The sequence below is a fragment of the Asparagus officinalis genome, chromosome 4 (assembly GCF_001876935.1).
Source record: "Asparagus officinalis chromosome 4, Aspof.V1, whole genome shotgun sequence".
Lineage (NCBI taxonomy): Eukaryota > Viridiplantae > Streptophyta > Magnoliopsida > Asparagales > Asparagaceae > Asparagus > Asparagus officinalis.
This window is the reverse complement of record NC_033797.1, coordinates 116,416,908-116,431,772: the sequence shown is the minus strand read 5'-3', so window position 1 is coordinate 116,431,772 and position 14,865 is coordinate 116,416,908. Positions and strand designations below refer to the sequence as shown.

Here is a 14,865-nt window from a genome sequence, read left to right as displayed (position 1 = left end):
GCTGCCACCACTAAACCTTCCTCGACCACCACCTCCTCTTGACTGCTGCTCTTTTTCTTGCAATGGAGGTAATGTCTTCAAAACCTCTACAGTCACCATGTCTGCATTCTCTTGTCCTATACACAAATGAAGTGATAGAATAAGCAAAGTTCACACTTTCATATACAGATAAATATGTAAGGTTCATATTAAAAATAGACAATACAAAAAGGTAGAAAGAGTTACACGAAAATTAAGTAAAAATGTTAAAAAAAAATCAAATGAAACATATAACAGGAAGATCGATTCACATGAAAAGTGAGCATATCATAAAAATGTGGAAAGATATATATGTGAAAGATTAGATATAAGCATATGAAAGGTACAGATTCATATGAAAAGTAGGCATATAATACAAAATTGAAAGATTTATATGAAAGTACATAGCAATATATGGAAGATCGAAAAATCATATGAAAGAGAAATTGATATGAAAAATGGACATATTATACAAATGTAAGAATATTATATGAAAAGTAGTAGATATGAACAGTAGATTAGAGCAATGGTTGGGGATGGAGTTGTGGTGGATCCTGGATAGGCAAACATGTGGGTTGGGTGGGTGGGGGTAGAGAGAGGGGATAGAGAAGAGGATTGAGGGTTGTTTAAGGGGCGGATTAGGGCCCCACGGCTAGGGGTCAGCACGGTTAGCAGCGAGCATTGCAGCTGGCTTGAGCCAGAGTGCGGGCAGTGGTTGGGCCGGAGCCGATAGACTGGTCCGATGGCCTAGCGTTGGGGCTTTGAGGACGAGGGGCCGGGGGGGGGCGCGGGGGAGTGACTTTAAGGCGGGAAAAATGAAGGCGAGGCAGGGCGAGGAGAGGGCAAGCGGCGTAGCATTCCAGTATTCTTTATAAGTTTCTAAGCTGATCGAAGAAGGCATGAGGCGAAAGAGAGGTTATTGGTCGTTTGTCAAACTATTCACTAGTCATCATGTTTGAAATCCTAGGGGTGGAAGTATTTTCCCTGAGATTATATAGGAACACTTCAAAACTAGAAATCCCTCAGCTTACAATGATACATCCATAATAAACGTAACTCTACATTAGTAAATTAGTCTGCATATCTAATCTTTCTAGAAATACTGTAATTCTCAGGAAATTAGAGCGCATACCTTCAAGAAAGAAGTTCACCTCATCACTAGGCACATCAAACACTGCACCCATTCCATCAGCGGTGATCGAAACACCCCTGATACCTTCAACCTTCTCCTCCGGCAAAAACCTCTTCAACGTACTAAAAGCAAACCTAGAAAGAACAGCAATAAACATACACAAATACATGAAATGATCATCAGTGCACAACGTGCAGCATAAAGAAGATAAAACATATGGATAAAACAACACACGACAATATTCAATCAATTGATGTGAAGAATTTTAAGGATGTAGCGCTTACGAGGGAGTGTACATGGGCTTCCCTGCCTTAAGTAGAACAGTTACATAATTTTCCATTGATGAAAGAAGCGATCTCTTCTTTATGTCAGTATATCCCTGCAAAACGAATGAAAGCTCAGCATCAAATATGGCAGGATTTAAGCATCCGAACTCCTCATTGAGAACAAGAAAATAAAACATACCGCAGCTTTTGCAAGTGCTTTAGCAAGTAGGTCTACAGGTGACAATCCAGAGGAACTCAAGAGTTGCTCAGCTTGTGGACGGAATACTGGGACCACACTGCAACTCATATCAACTTATACATCAAGAGCGATAGTATATTGCAACCAGGGCTAGTTGTCCACCGTAAAACATTAGCATACCTGTCAGACACACTTGAAATAGCTTCAGCCGCATCAGAACCAGCTGATTCAGCTACATCGGCAGGCTGTGGAGCAGAAACATGCTCAAACTTAACGCCCGATTCCCTTTCTATTCTGAATATATTGTGTGAGCGTTTGGGATCATAGAGGAGGACAGCAACTCCAGTATTCCCTGAAGATTATGTCAAATATTACAATTAGAGAGCAAAATCAAATACAATTCAAAAAAAAAAGTAAAACCCTTTAAAGCTACCTGCCCTTCCTGTACGCCCTGAGCGATGTATATAAGCTTCAACATCCCGTGGAGGCTCACACTGCAGTACAGAAGGAACGAAGCCCGTAAAAATTATTAGGGAATCAGAACAAACTTCTCTAAAAACTTGCTTTTTCTATTACAAAATATGTGATTATGTTACTAGATTGGGACCTGGATAATCAGCTGGACATCATTGATGTCCAATCCCCGTGCAGCCACATTAGTCGCCACCAAAATTAAGAATCTGCCTGACCTGAATCCAGCAAGTATGACCTGAATGACTTTGACCATAAGCTTAAGAGAAAGGTGATTATCTACTAAATATAATGACAATGTAAAGAAATATGCTTCCATATTTTATAATAGGATACTATTTTCATAGACGGAACCTAATTCCAAATGACGTAATATTGTCCACACTATCATCATACTTACTTCACGTTGGCTATATGCTTCAATATTTTATAATAGGATACTATTTTCATAGACGGAATCTAATTCCAAATGACGTAATATTGTCCACACTATCATCATACTTACTTCACGTTGGCTCTGTGCCACATCTCCATGAAGAGCCCGTGCTCCAGGTAATAATCCAGAAAGTTGAGCTGCAGATTCCTTGGTCTCAGTAAAAATGATAGTACGACCTCCTCTGCATCAAATTAATTGCACAGACAACATTTAGAACAAAGAGACAAAAGAGGTAAGAGTAAGGAACGCGGAAGATTATAAGAAAAATACGGACCGACTATAGCAACGAATTATGTCTGGAATAAGTTGAGCTCGTGCTGCTTGAGAACAGGGAAGAACAAGATGTCTAACACTGGCACTAGCCTTCAGTTTCTCATTGCCAACAAGATCTACAGTTTCCTTATTAGCTTTTAGAAACCGAGCAGAGATCTGATAACATTTTTAAATAGAGAAGCACGACGATCAGCTTTAAAGAAACTGGTAACATTTCATAGAGAGGAACATGGAAGGAGGACAAGGTCAAAAAGAGTACAAAATAGTGGAAAATACAGATGACCAAAGGCGGAGGCGGGGGCGGGGGCGGCGAGAAATGACAACAAACATGTCATTAGAAACAAGCCCATATACTAGCAAAACACTGTAAACAGATTAAATGGCATTATAATGTAGTTCTCAAAGCTTGTCCCCTAACCTTCTTGACCCAGTCAGGTAATGTTGCACTAAAGAGGAGTGTCTGGACTTTTGTTACATCTTCAACCTTACCTGAAAAATTCAAACAAAGAGCCCTCATTCATAATTAGCAATCAAGTGAGCAGCAACTCCTTTAACATATCCGCAAAATATAAGCAATGAATCAAGAGAACTATTTACTGCTATTGCTAAAAGTAACCTTGCCAAATGCAACAGAAGTATAAAGAAGAACGAGTTAAGGTATCAGGCTCATTCATTTATAACTAAACAATACTGCTAAAAAACCTAAAAAATAAAAGATTATTGTAATTAAAGTTGAGACAGATAAGAGAAAAAGCTTACTATGTAAGCATGCAAATATGTCAAGATAATAACAATTAAAAGAATAGTGCCCTCACAAATTGGTCTTGTTGCTTTGAAACAGAGAAATACCATAACAAATTTCTAGTGTGTGTGGTAATGACAGAATTATTGTCCAATTTACAGTCACGTGTAATTTCTATTCTCCGCTGGAAAAGAAGAAAGGGGGATATTTTATAATATCCTCAGATAACCATAGAAGCTTTGTTTGCAACATCTATGGGATTCTCAACTTCTAAGGGGCCTCAATATAGATTCCTAGATAGATCATTCATGCCAAATGGGCCCTTGGATGTACCCACAGTCCTTATGTATGGATCCTGATCCTAGATCTATTTACTATTGGGTTTGGTAAAATTCTACGGAGTGACTTCTTTCACCACCAATTTCTGACTAAAATCCTTTAGACTTATAATCCAGAGAGAGTCCAATCATACGACTTATAAAAAGGGAGAAAAATTTTAAAACTACTTCTTAGAAAGAACCAAGGCCTTGTTGTGTATTTGATGTGGCATCTCAAACAAAGATTTTGGATTGTAATAATAAAATTCTCATCCAAAACATGGGTGAAACCCAAAAGTCTCTCGTGTAAAATGAATCACAAATAATGTTCAGCCAAATCATTCGAACAATGCTAAAAGGAATATAGTTGAAACTATTTAGTTGTATGAGCAGATTAAGGAGAAAGAAGTTAACTTACAAAGCTCATCCTTTACTTCAATATAGCAAATTATTACAAAATGTGAAGGGTTACAACCATTAAAAAAGTGTGTTATATAAACTATGTCACTGTTTGTTAAAATCGGTAATTTAAACAGCATGGAGGCTTTATTCTCAATAATAAGAAGAATTCAGATCTGCAGGTCCAGTAAATGGGTTCTAAACTGCAAGTGCAAGAACTAATATACACTAACAAGTAGGACCTATGCCCCAGGTACGTCCATCATGAAGCCGTACCCATACCTGAAACACACCTGACATGTACCCCTACCCAAACTCTATGGACAGTCCTCGGATATATGCATACATTTGTTCAGAAATGTACTCAATTATATGATATATGTCTTAAGTTAAAACAATTTTCATACACTTCCTAGGCGTATACCATACACTTCACATCATTTCTTGAAACTCGTTACTCATTAAACATGGGTCAGGTTTGTTTTAGTGCATACCCAAGTTCAAAAGCTATGATTTTAAAGGGTCATTTGAGTGTCTAGTTAAAAAAACGAGCAGCTTTCAATTCATTATAATATTGAAAGAAACTTAAATATGTGATACAAATTTTAATTCTAATATCACATGAATTAAAAAACAATAATGATCTCATGTAAATTATTAATACACACACATATATATACACGTGTGTGTACACACACAAGTGTGTATGAATATATACACGCACATATATATGTGTATATATACACACGTGTGTACACATATAGGAAATAATGTGTATGAGGTGGCGGCTTATTTTGCTAAATAAGCTACAAAGAGGTAGCCATGTGGTGAGGCCCACCATGCTAGTCACATCAAAAGGTGGACCTCACCACTCTATCGGTAGCTCATTCAGCAATATAAGAATATAAGCCGCCATATTATATCCATCATTCCCATATATATATAGTCGTGTCTCATACCCTACATTTTACAAATTTTTCGTGTCCTGTACTCGTACACACACCTGTTTCTATGCAACTTAGAGGATTAACATTGTATGAGGCTAAATTTAATTTAGACCACAAACTAATTCAGAAACTTGCAAATCCCCAAAAATAATCCTTCAATATGACCCATCAAAACTTTATCCATTTTCTGCATTCTTTGTTTTATCCAGTAGGAATACCCAAAGCTATAAATGTCCGAACTGATTATACAGCAAGTTCTTCCATTACAAATAGTACATAAGTACATATTTCATCGTCTGCACCATAGTGACCCAAATTAAGTCAAATGTAGGTCCTTCAAAGACGGGCATATAAGGCTGACAACATAAGCAGAATTTTGCATGCCAATCATTCTTGAGATTTGCTAGCAAGACCATTCATTCTTGACAAATTAAGTCAAGTTTCTAGCAAGATCATTCATTCTTCATGCATGTCCCTCCATATGATATTTCGTAATGTATTCTTGAGATTTGCTAATTTTAACCCATGCAACACAGCTTTCTATCAAATGCATAAGATAGATTTACCAAATCTGTCCGTCAATCACTTAATCCAAACTTAATAAATGCACTCCTTAACTCCCCAAGTTAAGTCGATCGTTTCAGATGGTAGTGCATCTGCTATCTGTGAAGCAGTTCATAATCCTAGAGTACTTAGTACTATAAATAGAAATCCTTCTTTCTCTTCCTTGGGCGAGAACAACAAACTTGATTTCTTAAGCTTGTTGTAATCAGATTTCCATTGAAAAGAACGAGAAAGAAGATGAGATCTATTTTACAGACGCTGGTGTAAGATGAAATAGGTCCGAAGAATCAGAATTATGTATTTTAAGATGAATATGTACTGGTCTAAGTTACCATATGGAAGAAGCTGTCTAACAAACCAAACCTAATGAATCTGTCTAAGATACGATATAAAGAACGTCTGCAGCTAATTTTCAAGAGTTTTCTATAAGCATAACATGGCAGAAACTTTAAATGAAAATTTCCATCTACACGAATTTGGTGTATGGCTAGCATATTGAACAGAAGATAAGCTGATCCATTAGCTAAAGATACTAAGAGTTTCATGGGCCATGTGGGATTGGGATTTAGGGTAGGAGTGGAAGTAGATGGAATCGGGATATTAGATCTTATTCATTTCTTCTTACCAATCATATTGGTGTACGATAAAATTGGTGTACGATCATATTGGTGTACGATATCTGTACCAATGATATCTGTACCAATGATATCTGTACCTAATGAATCTGTACCAATCATATTGGTGTACGATAAAATTGGTCAGAAACATGTACTTAAAAGCATAATATGTGCTAATATAAGTAACCAGATTGAAGAAGCTATTGGACAAACTGAATCTAATGTATCTGTACCTAATGAATCTGTCTAAATTAAGATATAAACAACCTCTGCAGCTTAATTGCCAAGATAATATACCTAATAAACTACCAAGCCTCCTGATTTTGCTATAAGCATAGCATAGAAGAAAACTCCAATGAAATTTTATTCCACCAGCACGAATTTGGAATTTGGCTAGAAATATAACAGAAGACAAGCCGACACCAGCAGTCAAAAATATTAAGGCAGTGTGTGGTTCATGGACGATGTGTAACTAGGATATATGGTCGGGTTGGAATTAGGTGGTATTGGAATACGTTCACGATAGGATTTGGGTTAAAAATATAACAAACTACCAAATGCCCCCTTCCTCATCCTTGTAATATTTTAGTGATATAATTAATCTATCTATACTATGCTATATAATATGATAATTATATGATATTACAGTAGTATCTTTTATTTCTTTTGGGATAAACCAGAATAGTAACAAGGGTACAATTCTATAAATGCTCTAAGTACCAATAAACAGTCCATCTTCACTCTTAGCTACTGTGACTGGAGAAAAACTTATACACAGAGTACTGTTTTTCAATTTTTAGAATAAATGAAAATAGTAACAAGGATATAATACTATACATGCTCTACATACCAAGAATAAACTCTACATCGTCAACAAAACCCATGTTAAGCATTTCATCAGCTTCATCAAGTACCCGGAACTTCAATGTCTTTAAGTCAAGAGTTCCTCTCTCTATCAGATCCTACATGTGCATTGTGGTCAGCAAGGAAAATAACATCAATCCTAATTCAGAAGGTTTAATATCTATGAATCTAACTATCCAAAAAAACACATAATGGCATCCACAAAAAGAAATAGATGCATACTTTCACACGACCAGGTGTTCCAACTACTATGTCAATCCCTCGCTTCAATGCATTTTCTTGATCACGCATAGGAGCCCCTCCATAAACACAGCAAGCAGATAATCCTACTGCCCCACCATAGACTTCAAAGTCAACTTGTACCTTAAAGTAAAATGGCCTTGATGAGTTCCCAATACAGACTAAAGATGTGTTTCGTGATCCCTAAAATAAGAAATTTTTTAAAAGATAGCTTCTTCAGCATGATTGCTTACCTGTTTTGCAAGTTCCCTTGTAGGTAGAAGCACCATAACACTAGGGGTTCTACCATAGCCTGTCTTCCTTGAAGCCTTGAAAGGTCCATTTGTCAAAGACTCCAATATGGGCAACACAAAAGCCAGTGTTTTTCCCTGTATACATTAATGCATTTAAATAGTCCTTAAAGAGTCTCATATTTAAAATATCTATGATGCTAAAATTGAGCTGATTGGAACTATGATTTAAGACTAAAATACTTTACACAATGATACTCCGACAAATTCATGCACATTAAATGTCAAAATAAATAGCTAGGTGCCATAATATCAAAAGTTATAAAAGCTAGTTCTTGGTTGTCTAATTTAAGTAAATCATGATAAGCCAAACCAATCAATTTAAAACCACAATGGCATTACTACAAATCGAGAGAAAAATTTCAACGATCAAAGACAGACCAAACAAGCGCAATTCTGAACTCCGTATGCAATCATCTATTTATAAATCCTTTCCACACCTATGATGAGGCGGGCCTTAATTACCTTGACTCGAAATCTAGAAACCCCACCACCATCAGTATCAAATATCAGAATAAGCAACTTCAGTAGGCAACAATATGATCCCACTAGCAGCAAAATATACAACGTTCAAAATATATGCAAAAACCTATATCACAGAACTCAACGTCGTGTTGACATTAGTCTCTCTCTACTTTAAAAAGCAATCTTTTAGAATTCTTAATGCACTTTTTCTCTTCCTGGTGTTAAATTGGCAAAAAAAGGCAACTCTCAACATAATACAAATCTCGGCAACAAAAGCAGCAAATTCTCATTACCTGACCAGTCCGAGCTCGACCAACCAAATCAGAACCATCAAGAACCAAAGTAAAAGTCATCGCCTGGATCGGAAACAACGACTCAATCCCCTTGGACTTCAATTTCTCCCGCAGGGGCTCCGACAATCTAAACTTCGACAAAACATTCGGATTCTCAACCTCCTCCTCCTCCTCCATAACCTTAGCCTTCTTCAAAGACGAGCCATTGGCCGGCTCCTTAACATTCTCACGCTCATCCTCCTCATCGTCATCGGACGCCTTCCTCTTTTTCTTCTCCTTCTTCTTCTTCTCGCTCTCGTCCCCCGAAGAACCGAGCTTCTTCTTTTCTTTCTTCTTCTTCTTCTCGGACTTCGGCTCCTCGATTGCGTGCCCGTTTTCCGCATCGAGATCCATTGACTTGATCTTTTTGGACTTCTTCTTGGAAATTTCCGAGTCCACGAGATCGGGAGAGGCTGAGAGAGGATCGGAGAGGACGAGAGAAGGCATTAGGGCTAGGGATTCGGGAGGATGGGTAAAAGGCGAACGTGACGGCGGAGCCTCTCCTGCGAAAGTTTGGGGCAGGGAGGAAAGAGGAGCGGAAAGGGGTTAGGGTTTTGGAATTTATACGGGCTGGGGTCCAGAGCTGGCCTGGCGGGGCACGTGCGTGTTAAGGCAGAGTCACTGGGTTTGCTTGGGTTTGGGGATAGCGAGGGGCAGGGGAATTTATGCATAACATATTGACAACTTTATTTTGCGTCTAATTTCTAGCAATAAAATGACTTAATAGCGTGCGAGGTTATTCTCTAAAATAATGCTAGGGGCACACTCTCAACCACACCCTCACACTCTCTATAGTGCTAGTGGGCCATGCATGATATTTTTTTTAAAAATATCTTGCATGGTCCACTAGCACTATAGAGAGTGTAGGGGTGTGGTTGAGAGTGTGGTTAAGGGTGTGCCCCTAGTGGGACTCATTCTCTAAAGAATTGTGCTAGAAAGACCTAAAAATATAGGACCCTACATGGGACAGTGAGCTGACACCTCACATGTCTCATAAAAGATCCCATGTTTTTTGGTCCCTAAGGGCCTGTTTGGATTCGTAGGGGGTGAAGGGAAGTTAAGGGAAACTGAGTGAAGGGAAGGGAAGGGAAAGGAAGGGAAGGGAAGGGAATTCTCTTCCCCTTGGTTACACCCCAATTTGGGGGGTAACAATTTTTATACTATTAGGGGGTGAACCAAGGTTAATGAAGGTGAATTAACTTCACCTCCTAAGTGTTCCCAAACAAGGTGAATGGAGGTGAATGGTTCCCCTAACTTCCCTTCACCCTCATTCCCCTCAATCCAAACAAGCCCTAAGGCATTTTTCTTGTCTTAATTTTACATATATTTCTTTCCATTCCCTTCACTTTATTAAACTCCGCAAACATGCTGAAATTCCCCTTGATTCACTTTACTAATTTCCTAAATAAGTTTTGCATATTCTCTTACATTCCCTTAACTTCTCTTATGTTCCATTAACTTTTCTTCACTGGGTCCAAATCCAAACAAGCCCTTTTTTGTCAAGTGGGAATACTTGGACTTGGGTTTGAACTGTCCGGGTTAGAGATATGGGAAAGAGAGTAACCATAAAGGGCTGCTTGAGTATTCGATTAGCAAAAGAAGAGGGTTAGTGTCGAAATGATTGACATAAAATGACACTTTGGAGTACACTTCTCGACTCCAAGTAACTTGTAAGCCTTCGTATAATTTGGTTATCATGATGGGGGAAATTAGATATTAATGATAATGATATAGCAAGGAAGGAGGAGGAGACAATTTTTTTTTTACTATCAATTTTACATCAGTGCAAACAATAACAATTGGTACAAATGATAGTCAAATAACTAGGAAATATCTTGTTTTCTTGTTAGGTTCAAGAATCAACTGGTGTTTTAGCCCGCTAAGCACGGTCTTATCGCAATTCATCTGTATTTTGTCATCTTTCAATCACTCTTATCCGAATATAATTATAAAGATCTAACGACTTAACCCCCTTCGAAACACGTGAACTCCAATCTCACTCATCCCCATTAAGGTTAGATAACATGTACATACCTAGAAATAACGATATTAAACAACTTATATAAAGCTATAATTAAAATTAAGATCATTTAAACTAATTTTTATAATAAATGAATAAAATGAAAATAATCAAAATATCCTAAATGCAATTTGAATGAAATTAAAATATAAGACAACTTAATGTTCAAAAAATAGTATTCGCAAATGATGCATCGCCAAAATAAGTTCTCAATTAATCAACCAATCATAGGATGTAATAAGCAAAACATTAAGAAAAGCTCTAATAATTTCTAATTGTTTTTTCTGTCTTAATCCTCTTCTTGAAGTTGAAAGAGCTAGTCCTTTGTCCATTTTGCAAAATAAAAAAATATTTTATTTAATAAATTTAACATTAAAAAATTACATATCAAAATTTATTAATGTATAAATAAGCTAACCTGATTGTATCCTTATTTTTTCACTAGTTGTATACGGGGTTTTAAATGCGGAAGAGTCAAGTGTAGTAATAGGCGAAACATCTAAAATCTTCTTTTTGCCTTTGCTATTAGTGGCGGATATTGGTGTGGATAAATCTAGAGTTAATTCAATAGGTTGATTATCAACGGTACCATCCTGATTCAATTCAGTTGATTTTTCATCCTGTAATAATAATACATTTGTCTTAGAATAACATGTTAATGATTTAATTTTTGAAGTAATAAAACTAATATTAATTTAACAAACACATTCTTTTTTAAATTTTTATCAAAACTATTTTCAGGTGTCAATAAGTCTGGAGTATATTGAATTGATTGAATGTCATCGTCATCAACTAGCATTATATCGAGTGATTTTTTATCTTTTGATAAAAAATAAATTTATTAATATGATTATGAAAATGTTACATTTCTATCAACTAGCGGTAATAACCCATTGAGTTTTTCATCGTCCACATCATCATCAATGATTTTAATAACAGTGCAGTCTTCAGTGCATTTACTTGGGTTAAACTCTATAACCATAAGATGGAAACTCATATTTTTATCAATTATTGTATTGATTGTAGGCGGAATCTCCTTGTTTGTTTCTATCTTGTTTAAGCAAATATATATTACTTTTTAATTTCATCTATTAAATTGAAAATGTATTAAAACTTTAATATAATTTCAATTAAATTTACCAAAGTTAGCGAAGATGTTAATTCTGAAGGACTAGTTTTCATCAGAACGAAAACATCATGATGAAATATTATAAATGTAGTGATGCATTTCACATCCGTCACTTGTAAGGTAAGTTTCTACCTAAAATTAAATACATATTCACGTTATATATTGATTATTCAATTTAATTTTTATAAACTATAAATAATTTATATTTATAAAACTTATAATATCATGTTTACCTTTTTCTACATATTTGATTTCTTTTTATGACGATTGTAGTAAAGAACATCATTGATCTCTTTCAACTTGTTATTACAATCAGCATGAGAATGATATCAGTCAACCTAACAGCTCCTTAATTTCCATGATTTGAGCGTTGCAAAAGAAATATTTCTCCCAAAAGTAGTATAGATAAACAAATATTCATCACCAATTGAATTATAAAAGACCAGCAAAATAATGAAGTGCATGATAAATCAATTAAATCATTAATCTTTTAAGGTCTATGTAATGTATTTATATATACATTATTTAATCTATTTAAATGAAATGTATCAAGTATATTGTGTAATAATAAAATAACTTTTATTATTGTATCATGTTTCTTGTATTGACATAGTGTTAAAAACTATATGTGAATATAAAGTTTAGAAAACAGTTCAATACTAAAATAAACTAAAATTTACTTACATCACCATCATTCAATTTCTTTACTTCAAAAATGTCATCAATTATACCATCGTCGATTTCAAATTTGACTTGAGTGCTTAGCGATTTTGTTCCAATCTCCAAAATTTAGTATTGAGTTGGTGCATTAATATAACTGGGAAAAAATAAGTAAAATAATTACTTATAATTTTTATAATTGTGAATAAATTTTATGAAAAGGGAATTATATTATTTCAAAAAAATAATTACAAAATACCCTTGATTTGGACAACATCCTTATTATCACTCAGATTTATATAAAAGTTTGTAATATACATGGATGAAAGGCTTATCAATCCTTTTACTGAGAAAAGAGAATGAACAAAAATATAATACAATATAATGTAAAACATATTTTTATATCCTTGGTATCAATCACAAAAATATAATACAATAATGTAAAACAATATAATGTATATATATAGAGAGAGAGATGTGTATGCTTGGTATCAATCATAAGTTTTTGTGCTTAGTAATGAGGTGACATATTCCCCTCCACTCATTAAAATCGGGGTTCACATTCACATGGTTGGGGAGTGGTTGAGAATTAAAATGAGTGGATGGAAATATGACACCTTACTACCAAGCACAAAATTTATGCTTGGTACACAGCAATTTATATCTTAATTTATCCTAATCATAATTATATAATATCTTAATCCTACGTGAACTATCTATAGCTTAACAATTTAAAAAATTATATTAATAAAATATGTAAAACATATTTTTATGGTATTAGTTTGTAAAAATAAAGAAATTATACGTAATCATAATTATATCCTATCCTAAACCTACGTGAACTATCTATAGCTTAACATTTTAAAAAAATTATATTAATAAAATACTTAAAACATCGTTTTATGGTATTAGTTTATAAAGATAAAGAAATTATATGTAGCTAACGTACTATAATACATAAAGTATTGCAAAAAAATCTAAAAGTTTTAAAATTACACAAAATACCCTAAAAAGTTTAAAATTATAAAAACTATCCTGACATCTAAAAACTTAAAATAACAAATATGAAATCAAGAAATTAACAGCGAAGAATTTAAAATTTGCGGATAACATCTCATTATCTTAAAATTTATAGAAATACTATCAAAAGTTCAAATTATAAACAAGCACCTGAAATTCTAAATTTTCAAGACTTACAAACAACATAGATGAATTCAAGGGATTGCCATAATGCACCTAAAATTTTTTGATATTTCAAAGATTAAAATAACAAACATGAAATTAAAAAATTAACAGTAGCCTCCGAAGAATTTAAAATTTTTAATTAACACCCTCAATGTCCTAAAAATTATAGAAACTCCCTCAAAAGTTCAAATTATAAAAAAATAACCCTAAAATTATAAAAAAATTAAAATTTGCAAACAACAAAAATGAATTTAAGAGATTACCCTCATGCACCAAAAAATTTAAAATTTACCGAAATTAACCTCAAAGTTACAAAAGTTATAAAAAACTCTTTCAAAATTTAAGAATTATAAAAAAACTCTAAATTTCTAAAATTTATAACCAGTACACATCAAATTTGAAAACTATTGGTAGACCGCTAAATTTTGAATTTTTTAAAAATTAAACTATAGTTTTAACAATTACAAGAAACAACCTCAAAATTTCAGAGTTGTAGGAAATATCGTGACATTTATAAATTACCACCTGTTTGGATGGAAAATTGATTTCGTTGAAGAATCCATTACAACTTTAAATGTTATAATAAATTCAAAAAATTAGCCTTTTTATAAGACTTTCAATCAATGATTACAACTATCTCTCAAACTACACACAATAGATGTTTATCGCCTATTGCTTGTGCGGGATCGTTGCTGGTACCAGGGTTTATCCGTGGACCACCTACGGATCAGATCCGGTTAGCAGAAGATGGATAATCAATGCTTTTACTTTACGAAGGAAGTAATCACAGCAGTGGTAATCTCGACTAAGCGAGATCACGGCTCTTCTCGAGATTAAGACTAAGCTTAAATCCGGAGAAATAGAAAGAACAAGTCTCAGATCTCTCGAACTCTCACTTTGTTGAGGAACTCCACCAAGATCTGTTAACTCTCTAAAATTCATGCTCCAATCTCCAATTCAATAGCACTTCGTTCCCTTGATTTTTAGATCTAGAGAAATGAGCACTCAAGCTCGTATTTATAGACTTCAGTTGGGTTTTTTGGATAAAAACGAGGGATTCCTTCTTATCTTCAGTTAATAATTGATTAAGCATAGTATCAGATCAGTTAGGAAGCTCAGGAACAAACAAATCCCAAGAGAATCCGTAAAAAACCAAAAAAAAGTGTTTTTGGATCGAAACTGGCCAAATCGTCACCTGGTGGCTCGGCCGCCGAGCCACCATTTGGTGGCCTGGCTAGCGGAGCCACTGGTCTGGCTGGGTCGTTTTGACATGACTCGGCTGCCAGGGGCTTTCTTGAT

The 14,865-nt window shown here is 34.8% G+C and overlaps 1 protein-coding gene across 1 annotated transcript in view; it reads right to left on the bottom strand.

Moving 5' to 3' along the window:
• The window catches only part of LOC109838015 (DEAD-box ATP-dependent RNA helicase 7-like), a 9,387-nt gene extending 275 nt beyond the window's left edge, over positions 1–9,112 (bottom strand). Inside the window, exons 1-14 of the mRNA XM_020406425.1 lie at positions 8,534–9,112; positions 7,719–7,853; positions 7,468–7,608; positions 7,232–7,343; positions 3,214–3,284; positions 2,797–2,951; positions 2,592–2,703; positions 2,223–2,324; positions 2,049–2,109; positions 1,796–1,967; positions 1,616–1,712; positions 1,435–1,529; positions 1,151–1,284; positions 1–116 (exon numbers count right to left, since the gene is read on the bottom strand). The exon at positions 1–116 is cut by the window's left edge and continues 275 nt beyond it. Of these exons, the coding sequence (XP_020262014.1) occupies positions 1–116; positions 1,151–1,284; positions 1,435–1,529; positions 1,616–1,712; positions 1,796–1,967; positions 2,049–2,109; positions 2,223–2,324; positions 2,592–2,703; positions 2,797–2,951; positions 3,214–3,284; positions 7,232–7,343; positions 7,468–7,608; positions 7,719–7,853; positions 8,534–9,019 (1,989 nt within the window). The 5' untranslated portion in view covers positions 9,020–9,112. The remainder of the gene's footprint in view (positions 117–1,150; positions 1,285–1,434; positions 1,530–1,615; positions 1,713–1,795; positions 1,968–2,048; positions 2,110–2,222; positions 2,325–2,591; positions 2,704–2,796; positions 2,952–3,213; positions 3,285–7,231; positions 7,344–7,467; positions 7,609–7,718; positions 7,854–8,533) is intronic.